Genomic DNA, 13,595 nt, shown 5'->3' with positions numbered 1-13,595 from the left:
GGATTGGGGTGTTACAATTTACAGATTTCATGTCCGTCGACCCGTGGGAGACTGAAATGCTGTCAATCACAGGTACCAAGCGGCGTTTTGGGACAAAATCTGTGTCAGCAGTTTACACTTTCCTCCGCCCTCCAGTGCCTCCTCTCTCCTACTGCATTCAACATACGTCTTCCTCAATTACTGCAGATCATCATCACTTCCAGTCACAGGAGGGGCCAAGGCAAAAATAAAAAGGAGGTGGTGTGCGTGCGTGAACGTTTGGGTTTCAGGGATCACCTCCACGCTTCCCTGGACACTGAGGGCAGCGCGCCTCTTCGTCAACAAGAGTCTTCGATGCTCATTTATGGTCAGGTGACTCCAAATCTGCATAAACATATCACACACATTCGAGTAATAGATTTCTGTGGGTTAACGCTGGGCGGGTGTACATTGTGCAGGTTCCAATAACGGCCTAATTTCCATTTATAGGCATGCAAATGAGAGATAAGATGGGAGCGATTGTGTAACAGCAAAGTAATTTGCAGTATAGCTACAAGGTTATTAGACGCAGCGGCTCTTTGGAAATCAATGATAAGAACATTGTGTGCTTTTTTTTTTTTTTTTTTAAGATGGTACGATAATTTACATGGCCGGGAAAACATTTCAATCATGTATGGAAAGGATTTGAAGGGAAATGGCACATTCTCACTAGGATTACGCATGTATCCATTATCTTTTGTCCAATTTCATGCTCCCAAATTTTTATTTTCCCAAATTTTATCTTGTAAGACATGCATTAGCGGTGCGTCTTCGCCTCAATGTGCAGACAAAAGACTCAAAGGCAGTAAAAGACTGAAGTTACTCCTCAAGTTGAGCAGCAGAAAGTTTTTATTCATTAATTTGTTCATTAGTATTTTGATAAAGAGAGCACGACCTAATTAAAAGTCTTGTTAGATTTTACAGGCTTTTTGGTGGCTGTAATGATGAGGGAGACTCCATCAGCTCAGCTGTAGATGTCAGGACCAGATAGGGATGATATGATATTGAATACAGGCACACATCATTTCCCAACGTTTTGGATTTACGAGTAGTTTTTTTGGGAAAGGCACTTTAACATGAAAACTCATTTTTGTTTTAAGGTCAAAAACGAAGTCAGCAGCATAACAAAACAACTCCCGCATGTGTGAAATACAAAGTTATAGCTTTGAATTGACACATACCCTATACAAATCCTAATATACTTGCATTCGGCAGGTGTACTTGTCCAAGCGTTCACAAGCCGTTATTAAATTCATCATTCCAAGGGAACACAGAGGCCATTTCTCTCCATAAAAAAAAAATATGTCGACTGAGCGGCGCAGGATTATGGGTTTGGGTTTATGAGAACGTCTGTTTGAGGGATACTTCAGGTCGTCAAGTTCCTGTTCTGCATGTAGAATTGTTATTCAAACCAGAGAGCAGTTACTCTTTTTCCCTCAGATGTTTTGCTCAGATGAGTGAAATGCAACACTGCATTTTGGATACGTACAGTACATAATATTGTACAGAATTGCGCTGCAGGTCTTTATGCACCAGCCTGCTTGTTGTAAATGGCTGTCTGTATGGCCATACGCTCATGCTTCACTGGGCGCGTAGGGCGAGAAATACAGTCGCATAAAAACAGAGGGGTGGCGCACCGACAGCAAAAGTGTCTCTTTGACTTGTTGTGGATCGTCACGTTTATGAACACGGACGCCAATGTGATGGGAGAGATGGATGACTGAGGATTTTAATACATTACTCTCGTACAATTTGTATTTTAGTCCAGCAGGAGATCGGTGCTTTAACCCTTTCTTGTGTTTTCATTTTCTAAAATTGTATAATAAGCAATTTATTTGCATTTTACTCCGAATTTTTCGACACGGCGGTCCCGTTTCACTAAACAGGAAGACTGTGAGCTGTGCTTATTGACCAATTTTCAATTAATAATCTGATTAATAGCCCAATCTGAATAATCAATCTGAAGTGTGGTCCGATCGTAAGGGGTTTTGAGGGTTGGTGAAAAACCTTGATAACGCGTTCAATAGCGAAACAAGATCATTATCTTTCACATTAGGGGATAAGGTTGCTCATGTTTTCATCGTAGGCGGAAGGAATCACACAATGAATTAATTTAATTTGTTCAATAAAGTCGAGAAAAAAAATAATAACTTTTAGTGGTGTGTGGACCTGTTTAAATGTACAAATAAACACTCACAGATAACCCATCTGAGGTTTACGTATGCAGGCAGCTGGCTGAAAACCACTTCCTGAGTCTCTAGACCTCTGTGTGCGTGTGCGTGTGTGCGTGTGTGTGTGTGTGTGTGTGAGAGACTGACAGCCAGTCAGACTGAAGGACAGGATGACTGATGACTACCGACCTCTTCTTGGGCAGCTGAGTCTCCCAGCACAGATAATGAAGCTAAAGAGGAAGAGCTGCCATGAATTGGACTTCACACGTCTACCACACACAAGTATTTGGACTTTGTGTGTTTTTGTGTGTGTTCCAAGGATACTTGCTTTGTAGTCAAACTATGTTCACCTCAAGGTAAAGTATCAGAGATGTGGGCACAAAGAAAGCTCTTCTAGTTCAGGGTTCTTCTCACATTTGAATGAAACTGGCGAGAATATAAAAAAAAATGTGACCAAGACTGCTTTAGCCCAATATCACATGTTGCCGGAGACATTTTGCAATATGGACAAAAGAGAAAGGTTGGGTGGGAATAAATAGACAGAGCGCTTTTTGTGTGGTCCGCACTATAGATAATCCCAAATCATTTTGTGCCGTTTCTGATTCAAAATGTCTTCCCACGCAAGATACTAACTTGGTTTCAAGGCTGATAAGGTTTTGACATTCAAATGCATGCAAGGGTAAGGCTATACGTAAGGTTATACTTTGCGCAAAGACGGTCGCACAAACATCAGCTGACGGTTTGGATCTTTTATACTCCATTCTAAAAACTCCTCAAAACTCTTCATTTTCTCTGGCCAGCATGGCGAGGGCCACTGTTAAGGGACCTGCTTTGTCCGATGGTGTGACGTCACTTTGTCCGCTTGCAGACGCTTCAAGGCTCTGTCACGAGTCAACCTTTAGCCCGTTTTCATCCAACTCGCTGTGGTGCGGTTTGTTTTGGGCCGTAGTGAAGACAGCAATGATACTTTGGTGCAAACAGGACACAACACCCGGCACAGAGAGGCGGCCTCGGACCGTTTCTAAGTGAGCTCGGTTCGACTGGAATGAGAACACAACCAACCAGCAAGTGAACAAAGAAACGTAGGCGTCTTGTACAGTAATGATTTGAGCTCGTTAATGTGTGGCCGTGGGTCACACACACACACACGTTTTTTTCCATTTCAGGCTTCAGCTCACAATAGGGTTTCAATTATTATGCAACTAAAGTTTGTTAAAGCCAACTCTCCTCCGACAGTCTCACTCTCGTGTCCGCATTCGAGCGCCCGTGCCATTAAACACTATCGAGCTAGCAGGCCCATCACCTGTGATTGATCTGGGAGTGACAGTCTTTATTTAGCCTTCGGCGGACTCAGCTCTCCTCCTCCCCCACTCCCTTATCTGCTCTGGACGCTTTTTTCTTCGTATGCTGAGAAAGAGAACCGATCAATGTTGTGAGTTATGAAATGACAGTGGTGCCGCTAAAGGCAGTCTCTCAAACAACGCCACGACAGACAGACACTCATTTGCCCCCTTTTCCTCCTCCTCCACCACAGATACAAGACATCCATCACCCATTTCTGTCTATTAGCCCTGTAACCACCGTCATCACGTCGGTGATTTAATCCTTTGTTTCGTTTTCACAAACAGCATTAATTGTCAGATAAATAACTTCATGATGAAAGGTTATCTCTATAAAAGCTGCAATTTGGTGTATGGATAGTTAAAGAAATACTCTTTTTCTCTCTTCTCTCTTTTTCAAAATGTCAACCTCTGTTTAGTTTAATTTCTTTTGGTTAGAATGTCATATAAAAAGTGAGTATTATAGATGCAGGGTTCATACACATTTTGACCAATGGATTTCCATGACATGAAAAGGTGAGAAAATGTCATATTTAAACTAACAATGAGAATTCCAAAGCATACAGTAAACCTTAAATGACACAAATGAATGAGAGTCAATAGTTTGAATAAAAGAATAAACATTTATATAGATGCCTGTATGGAAGCCTGCTTATATTTTGAGCGTCTTTCTTTTAAAAGCATATTCATTATTTCAAACTCGGCGTAAATGAATGTCATGAACACATGAATATAACACATTTACATGACTTTTCCAAAACTTATGGGATTTTATTTTTTTTCAAGGACTTTTCCAGGCCTGGAAATAACCATTTTAAAATTCCATGACTTTTCCAGGTTTTCCATGACCGTAAGAACCCTGAGATGTCGATATGTGTCTATAACCACATGCTAATATAAAAACACCTACTGCAATGTGGGGTTAAATACCAACCCAGACGGCAGAATAAAATGATGGCATTGTACGTTTCTGCAAAACATGCATGCGTTGAATCGCAACATTTCTGAATCAAAAATAAGTTTTATATCAAAATGTTGTACATACACAACGTTAATGTGTTTTCAGTCCGCCTTTACCCATAACAGCACACATTCTATCAGTTGCAGATTTTAGCCATCGCTAATATATGAAAATCTCAAAAGAAAAAGAAAAATCACTGTGAAAAAAACAGTAAAGTTTTGTAACCTTCTCTGGGTTTTTTTTCTTTTCAAATAAGGAAATTCATTTCGTTGTACTGTTCAGTAATAAGATATTCTTAAAAACTAACATTGTTTTGCTGGCTGAAAAAAAATGGTGATATGATATTTTCGCCACCCAACAAGCTCTCATTCTGCTCTCCAGTTATTTTCTCTTTTTGAAATTGCGTGCTGCATTTGCTCACAGTCTCTCTGGAATTAATACCTTTCCAAAGTCCCAGACATTTGTCACTGAATTCCTTCCACTCAATATAGACTACTTTCCAGGCCAGAGAACAACATTTTCAATCACAGCACACGTGATGATAGATGAATCTAGTTTCCTTTTTTTTTTTTTTTTTTTTAAAGGAGTGATGCTTTTCTTTGAGACAGTAAGCTCGAGGCTCTCTCTCTCTCTTGATCCACAGAGCATGGGTTTGTAGATCAATTAATTCTCAAAATTTCAGATTAATTACATTGTTCGGTGACAACAAACTCACCAGAGTGTTATAATGTATTTTCTACCTCGACTAACTAGAGTGGGGGCTCTGCGAAAGGTTCTCCGTTTTCTGTTCTGGTCTTCCGATTGAGTTTTTCACCCCCTCATACCCTTTTCTTTTTATTTCACCAATCTAATATTCCTTCAAACCCGAGAAAGGAAGACAAAGCCGGCAACTTCTCTGCACAGAAGAAATGATGGATGCTGATCTATTTTAAGTTACAGAATTCCCTCGTGTGCATCCCTGCCATTGCTTTGACCTAATTTTGCCATTCTATGTTGGAGGCCTTAGCAAGGCTCCAATCCGTGTGTGTGTATTTTGAGCAGGGTTTCAGCAGCATGCATTAAAGCTTCATCAGGCCAAGGTATTAGACCCTTATTAAAGTCACAAAGATACAGTCCCTTGATGTTGGTCTTCCTCCATTATTTGCCATATTTACAGTTGGAACAGGATCTTTGGGTTTATTACAGGGAGGAACTTCCGCAACTGGGTGGGACAAGAATAATAAAAACATGAGAGCAACCGGTGTATCTATTTACAGAGCAGTCAAACTCACATTGTTTTAACAGAAAATAATTGGACTTTTGAATGTATTTAATGCTTCAGCTCACAGTGTCTGCTCAGTCTCATTCTATCACTCGCTGTTATACTAAACTGTCAAAGTAATTACTGAAAAAAGGACATTCTTCTTTTGCTTTCACATTTTAGGTAAACCTCAGTAACACTTTTGCATTTCCTGCGATTGCTTCACAATAAAAGTCAAATTATATTTTTGCAAAACACATTTGAAATCGGATTTTGTATTAAAAGGTTATACAAGAGATTCAGTGGGTACATCCAACATTACCTGTTTTTTGAACATATATTCATGAATTCAATGATGTTTATTTATAAAACAAGGAAATAAATAAATGTATACAGAACGGTGACATTTCTAGAATATTCCCAAGGTAATAAGACACTACCTGGCAATAAAGACAAAGCCATTTTAGTTTAATACAGTCTAAAGCCATCTACTCTGGCCAGAAAGTCATTTTTTCACTTTTATACAGGCAGATTGGAGGGCAGCTTTTGAAGTTCTGGCCACTCTGAAATATGTCTGCCATCGGCGCCATGATGAGAAGTGACTGGGGGATTCTGAGATTTATTAGCGCCCCGTGAGCCGGTGTCATCAGAGATTACGCCCCCTATCCTTCACCGTTCCACCGACACGTCAACCACCCAATTTCAATTTCCCCGGTGAGAGGATGGGAAGGCTCTGGCTGGCGACCCCTGCGCGTGACCCTGGGTGTTTCACGATGGATGGGGGAGGTGGAGGGGGGAAAGATACGGGATGCTCATGAATTAGGTATGACTTCAGTGGTGCGTTCAACTTTGGCCGTCCCGCCTGTATCGGCACAGAGGATCTCCCTGATAAATGGGGATCAAGGGGAAGGAAGACTGCTCTTCCTGGTTAGGTATTCAGAGGAGCTCATGGTCGAGTTTAGCCCCGTTTAAGGCATGTTAAAAAAGACACGCATCACAGCCCGCTGGTAGTAAGATGAGCTTTTGACATCTTGGGTAATTGCATGCGTGTTCTAAGAGTTCAAAGACTGTCACAAAAAGTTGTCGTTGACTCTTTGACTTCCAACAGTATGACGAACAACGTGAATAACGGCTAAATCCATTTTAGATGTTCATACTCGGGGCTCCGGCTACGCATGCCGACATGGACAACTGAAAAACGAGCCATCGTTAGTGTCATTACCTGCACCTGAGCTGTTCCTACAACAAGTAAAATGTCTCCTGTGGATTTTGATGCATTCGACTTTGAGAATGTATGGTGATGATGTCCGGGCTCTAGTCATTATTATCAACTCTCCACGATGAACATCCTAATTCACACCAATTTCATTGTTAACGTCTACCCACTCAACTTTCCAACTGTAACTAATAACGACATGGAGGTGGTTCGAGTCCTGACCTGAGCTGGCCACATCACTCGTGCTAGAAATGCGTTTATTCAAGCGACCGTATGAGGTCTCGGAAAAAACAAACTCTCGTGTTCGTGTCCAGGAGATTCAATGTATTCATTCACCTTTGATCAAAAACAACAGAAGATCTCAAGTGGATGATCTTCTGACCGAACTGGTGTTGATTTTCTTGGAATTCATGGAAATCACACAGGGTGGATTCAGACTCCACAATTCAGTCAGCAGACACTCGCGCTTACCGATCCCCATCCTCAGCTATCAAATGTGACTGAACATATTTTGAAATGGGAATTGAACTTGTTTCATGAGGCTTTGTGAGTGCATTCCCGCCACAGTATGTACAATGTGTAGATGCGTAGATGTGCACTGACCATCCATTCTGAGATGATGACGTCCACCTTCTCCACTGGGAGCTTGAGGTCTTCTATGCGGCCTTTGATCAGAGTGATCTTGTCCTCCAGCTTGTTGGACCTGTAGGAAACATGTAAGAGTCAGAGGACCTAGAAAAAAAATAAACGACTCTGGCATCCAATAACCCAATGGTTGGAGAGTGGGCTGGTAGTTTTGCAGCTGTGGTGCATTCAATAATGTGGATACTGCAAATGCGAATTGTGGCAATTAATCATGTTTTTGGTCAAGAACAACACAATACCGAGGTTTTATCACCGTGTAAAGTTGAAAAGGTTAAGTGGGCCGATACTGATCCGCAAACAGTCGCCTACGTAGATGATGTTATATCCACTCTCCTATTCACTCCAGTTTGGTCTCCACCCATTTCAGCTGCAAAAATGCTGTATTATATTCATGAGCTGGTCGTCAAATTTGCCAGTCTACACTGTGGTGCCGGGCAGGTAGGGCACAGTGGTTTTATCCAAGCATTTTCACAGAAAACAGCTGTATACTGTGAGTGGGAATGAATGAAAAACAGAAACGTTGCGTGCCATAAAACCCAGAAAAATTAGCTGAACGACGAAAGAGAAAAAAACGCATACATCTGTGCAGCAATCAATTCCCATACCTTTTTGGGCAAAACTTTCAAACTTATACTTATAAAAAAGACATTATGTGTCCAGTCTTTCCTGAACCATGTGAAAGAGAGGGAAACTGTAACCGTGGGACTGCAGAGGTGTCAGGCTCAGGTAGGGACTGTAAGATCAGTGCTGCGGTTTAAATGATCCTTCCTTTCAGACCGGCCAGTCCGGGTATCAATCTCTGTGAATATTCCATTATCATGACAGCTAATGTTACCGAGGACAGAACAATTACTCACAGCGGCCCAGAGTGCATTTCTGTGGCAGCGATCCTTATCTTGAACTGTCTCTCCCCTTTCTGCTGCCGCTGCTATCACCTCCTCACAGGATCCAACACCCTCCCTCCCCCAAAACCCCCTCCCCACCTCCTACACCTTTCACAAGAGGGAAACACTGTAATCTCATTATTGGGGTAATTTAGAGGACAATGTCAGGACTCTGGGGAGAGAGCCAGTATCTGTGTGGCTTTGTAGCGGTGTGTGAGAGAAAAGATTAATTCATACAGCATGTTAATGGCGGGAATATTGCGCCGTTATTCCGCTTTGCCGTTCTGTACAAAAAGGTACGAACGTGGAATTTGGGGACAGAGTTTTTCCGGCATTAAGCCGGCAGCAGAGTTAGTAAAAGAGCCGAATCGACATCGTGTAACAGCCAGCATGGCGGGACAACACACACACACACACACACACACACACACACACACACACTAGGCTCGGACGTGTTACACTTTATGCTAACTAAAATTACACACTGGAGCAGAATAATGCTGGTGTTGTTTGGTTCAGTATAATAAAAAAAGTGAAGCCGGCTTAGTGACGGATCTTCTTTACGACAGTATTGTGTGTAAAAAGGGACGACAGAGGGCGAGAGAAGACGTTTCATTGGAGGAAACCAGTGTCTTTAGAGGCTGAATACGTCCTTCACGACATGAAATTAGTTTTTTCTTCATAATGATCGTTGAAAGATATTTAAGTTATATTTGAATCATATTTGGGTTGATGGGAATTTGGTATAATGAACAACACAATCTACACGCACCAACAATTGCCAGTTTGTCCTGAACTACATGTGCTCACGGCCGGGAGCCCGTCACTGACTGATCAGCAGTCTTTGACCCAAAGTTAAATGCTGTTGGCTGATTAACGTCCGCAAACTGATAATATGGCCGTCTATCTTTAGTTCACTATTAAAAGTTGAATTTCATTAATCTATGTAAAACGTTTTTTCCACTTTGTTGTCACAATTCAAAGCATTCAATTGGATAATCCATCAATTCCAGCAATTTAAAAAGAAGAAAAAAAACGTATTTGGACATTATCCATTAAGGAAGTGACTGTGAAGGAAGGAAGTCACATCGAGCTTTTCATTTAAAACTTCGGCGACGGAGTGGAGACGGGAGATGGATGCTCCTGCCCAACCAACAGGAGCCACTTTAATTACAATCCTGATATTAACATCGAGAGGACGTGGTGGACACACAAAGTCCATCTGCACACACACACACACACACACACACACACACACACACACACACACACACGCACACACACACACACACACACAAGAATCACAACCCAAGTGGGCAGTAGGTTTAAATGGAGCCACGGGCAAGATGTGTGTGTCTTAATGCATGTGTGTGTTTGTGTGTGTACATGTGCGAGTGTGTAGGAGGGGCTGTGGGGGGGGTACACATCTTTTTTTAGCTGAATCTTCCAGCGCTGGCGAACCTGCGACGCAGCCAGCATGCCAACACACTCTCCTACAGCGAGTCAGTGGGCTGTAAAATTAAAATGTCCTTTTCCTTCAGCAAACCCCGTCGTTTTTGCTTATACGACACTCTCTTACATAACGGTAATAATAGCAGTCATAATGGCCCCTAACTCAAAAATGCATTTTGGAGGCAGGGGTGTGATGGAGGACGTGGTTGCAGGTAGACGTGGGTGACAGTGGAGGCCCAGGTGGAGGTAAACGACTCCGCAGTGGAGAGGCAGCTGCTGGAAAACTGGAAACGCACACTACCTGAAATTGGACTGAGGACTGTATTAAAAAGGTACCAACGGGGGGTCATCTACATGTCTCTGTGTGTGTGTGTGTGTGTGTGTGTGTGTGTGTGTGTGTGTGTGTGTGTGTGTGTGGGAGGGTGGGGGGGGCTCGGACTGAAGCCCCCCTGCAGAGGAAAAGAGGCGAGTGGTGAATGAGTCAGGTGTAAATTATGTGCATTATGGCCACACGACCGACAGCAGCTCTATTGAAGTCAACCAGCTGCAACGAATAAAAAGGTGGCTGGAGGTCACACAGACCTCCACTCCCACAATCCTCTGCTGCACACAAAGGGAAAGAGGACCCGTCGACTCAAAGAGAAAAAAATTTGCCACTAAATTACCGACGGCTCTTTCCCAATGTAAGGCTATGGAGGAAAGTCTTTTTGGTCTCTGTGACGTCACGTGACGGACCCCCGGAAGTGGTAATTGTAATTCCACCGTTTGGCCACTATGTACAATTTGCTTCAAAGCCCAAGCTGCCTCTTCCTGGAGGCTTAGTCTACTCTCTACTCTTGAAGGGCCGCTGTGTGTCGTGCAATGTGAGGGTCACGACTGTAGTGTGTGTGTGTGTGTGTGTGTGTGTGTGTGTGTGTCTCACCTGACTATGTCCATAGCCTGATAGATGATTTCTGATTGGTCGACCGCTATCACCTGCTTGGCCCCAGCTCTGGCCGCGAACATGGCCAGTATACCAGTCCCACAGCCCACATCAAGCACCACCTGCAGGGGAGGAGGAGGAAGAGGAGGAGGGCAAGAAATGAACCACTGGAGGGAAAAAAAAGCTTGCCTGACAAAAAGTGCTCGAATTGATTAGAAAATTCAGGCAACTGAATCATTAGGATGAAATGGAACTGTTGGCTTTGAACGTTGTAGTATGAACAAGGTTGCTGGTCAGATTGTGACGCATCTCCCTTTTCTTTTTTTTACACAGATGCAGAGAAAACATGTTGTTGCAGAACAGTTTGATAGGAAATTTAAAGCGGCTAAAAATGTATGGGAAAGTAGCTAGTCGTCAGATTTGAGAGATGATCTGGTTGTGAATCTTCCATCATTTTATAGCATTTTTTAAAAAGGAGGAGCCGCAACAGAAGAAAAAAATATGTTCAGGAGCTACGTGAAAGAAAAAAAAAAAGAGTCTTGCACTGGAAAACCCAAATATGTAGATAAGTAAAGAACAAATGAACAAGCAGCTATAACGGAGGCTGGCAATGTTGTGTTTGAAGGACAATCTGAACTTCAACATCCAAGTGACCTCTAACTGCTTCGGTACCAACGTTTGTACGAACAAGTCATCAAAATTAATAGTCTGTATGTTTCACATGCTGTCTTCAGCACCTTAACTGCCCCCCCCTCCCTCACACTTCTATTTCAGGTTCCCGTAGGTTACAGTTAATTTGTTCATCTTCGCCCCCCGACTGGTGTTAAACGGCCGAGGCACAGCTGCAGTGACTATATGGCATCTATATGTATCACCATGTTAATGCGCCTCTCTATTTAAGGCGACTTTAACCTGCCTGCGAGCGTCCCGCTGCCTTTATGGGTTCACAGAGGGTCGGCGACACACTGCTGACACAACTCCTCTCTCTTTTCTCCATCTTTTTGTACTCTCTTTAACCGGACGGAAACAAGAACTTCCGCTTTTGTTCTCTGTCCACTTCCTGTAGAGAATGGAAGGTGACACTTCCCTCTCTGCCAAATGCTGCGCTGCGACAGGGATAATGTACGTTTCCATCAACACAACCTGCCTCCCCACTCTACAGCCTCATCCCAGCTCTAACCAGCAGCCGCCCATATAATGGATGGTCATGATACAGGCCACTGCTTTCTGCAGGGGAATGAGTGGGGGCCATTTGGGAGGGGGGGCGAGGGGGGGACTGTTCTGGGTTTGGTGGCGGATTGCATGTGTGTGTTATCAGCACTCTGCAGTCGACATTCAAGCCGCTAATAAAGTCACACTGTGTTTGAAATCAGACACTGTCCTCTTATTAATGTCTTTCCCGCAAAGCGCAGACGCCTTTTTTCTTTCTGTTTAATAGGCTTGGATGTAGATTAAACCGGCTACCCTGCAAATACTGCATGTATACACACATTAAAGCACATATCTGTGTGCATTCGGCTCACCTTGTCTTTGAACACTTCGGGGTTGCGGTACATGAAGTCTCGGTAGCTCTCCGTGCGCACTTTATCCTGCGGAGAGAATCGGGGGATCAATGTTAGTGGTTTTCTTTTTGTTTTTTTTACTTTCCCGACTGGGCAAGTTTAGAAATTAACTACTAATTGATTTTTAATTGTCCCAATGAAAATAGTTTAATTTATTAGCAGTTATAAAAATAAAAAAAACACAAGGATTTAAGTTAATTCTCATGTTTAATCTTTATTTAAGTAAATTAATCTGGATATTTGCCCACATCTCTAACCCGATAGTTAAAAAGATCGCTTGCGCCTAAGTTCATGAACTTAATATAAAACGGCAATAGTCTGGGTACGATCCGTACTGTGCAGGTGCAACTCTTAACAGAGGAAGAGAGATGGCTTAGAGCTACTTCTTCTTCTACTTCTTCGAGCTACGTCTTCTCTGGAGGAGAAGCTACAGAAGCTGCTGAGAGCAAGACAGCGTGGAATTGAGGCGGTTCTCTTCAATATGGAGCTCTTGGAAGATATTAACATGCAAAAGGAAGTTTTCAATTAGTAACTCGTGAGTAAAGTTAATATGATAACCAAAGACTCATTCGCTGGTCATTGTACTGAGCTGGAACAGTCAAAATAAATGACAATAAGTCATGCTTCAACACATCGTAGCAGATGAGGAGCTTCTGATTCGTCAAACCGAGTCTGAATCAGAGTTGAACTTTACCTCACAAGAACGGCTGAAGGAGGTTCAGATTTTTTACAATCCATTGCACCACAATGCCTACATGCCCATATGTACATTGAAAGAGTTATCAATCACTCTATCGGTTTCAGTAATCAGAGAAATTATATATATGTTTACATTTTCTGATTCCAGCTTTTTAAATGTAAATTATGCAGTAAACTGCATATCTTTGAGTTGTGGACAAAATAAGACATTTGAGGACATCGTCTTCAGCATTGGGGACTGATTGACACTTTTCCCCCATTTCGTAAATAAATGAGACATCAAGAAAATAAATCGACAGATTGATAGACAATGACAATAATCATTGGCTGCAGCCCCACTCCAATTGTTCTCGCTGTCCATTCACCCTTTTGCATTTTAACAGACGGTGTTTGGTTGCTGGGCAGCAGCAGAGGGACAGCAACACAAACTTCAGAGGACATCTCAGTCTGCTGATGTTTTAGCGAAACCGTTGAAAGCATTTTTG

General features: G+C 42.6%; 1 protein-coding gene across 1 annotated transcript in view; it reads right to left on the bottom strand.

The window, feature by feature from the left end:
• Positions 1 to 13,595, bottom strand: part of prmt3 (protein arginine methyltransferase 3) — a 45,618-nt gene that overhangs the window by 27,733 nt on the left and 4,290 nt on the right. The window contains exons 8-10 of the mRNA XM_079216443.1: positions 12,373 to 12,438; positions 10,850 to 10,971; positions 7,550 to 7,649 (exon numbers count right to left, since the gene is read on the bottom strand). Coding sequence (XP_079072569.1) covers positions 7,550 to 7,649; positions 10,850 to 10,971; positions 12,373 to 12,438 — 288 coding nt within the window. The remainder of the gene's footprint in view (positions 1 to 7,549; positions 7,650 to 10,849; positions 10,972 to 12,372; positions 12,439 to 13,595) is intronic.

This window comes from Taurulus bubalis (assembly GCF_910589615.1).
Source record: "Taurulus bubalis genome assembly, chromosome: 4".
In the NCBI taxonomy this organism is placed as follows: Eukaryota; Metazoa; Chordata; class Actinopteri; order Perciformes; family Cottidae; genus Taurulus; species Taurulus bubalis.
Note: the sequence above shows the minus strand (reverse complement) of the source record. Positions and strands in the feature narration are given on the sequence as shown.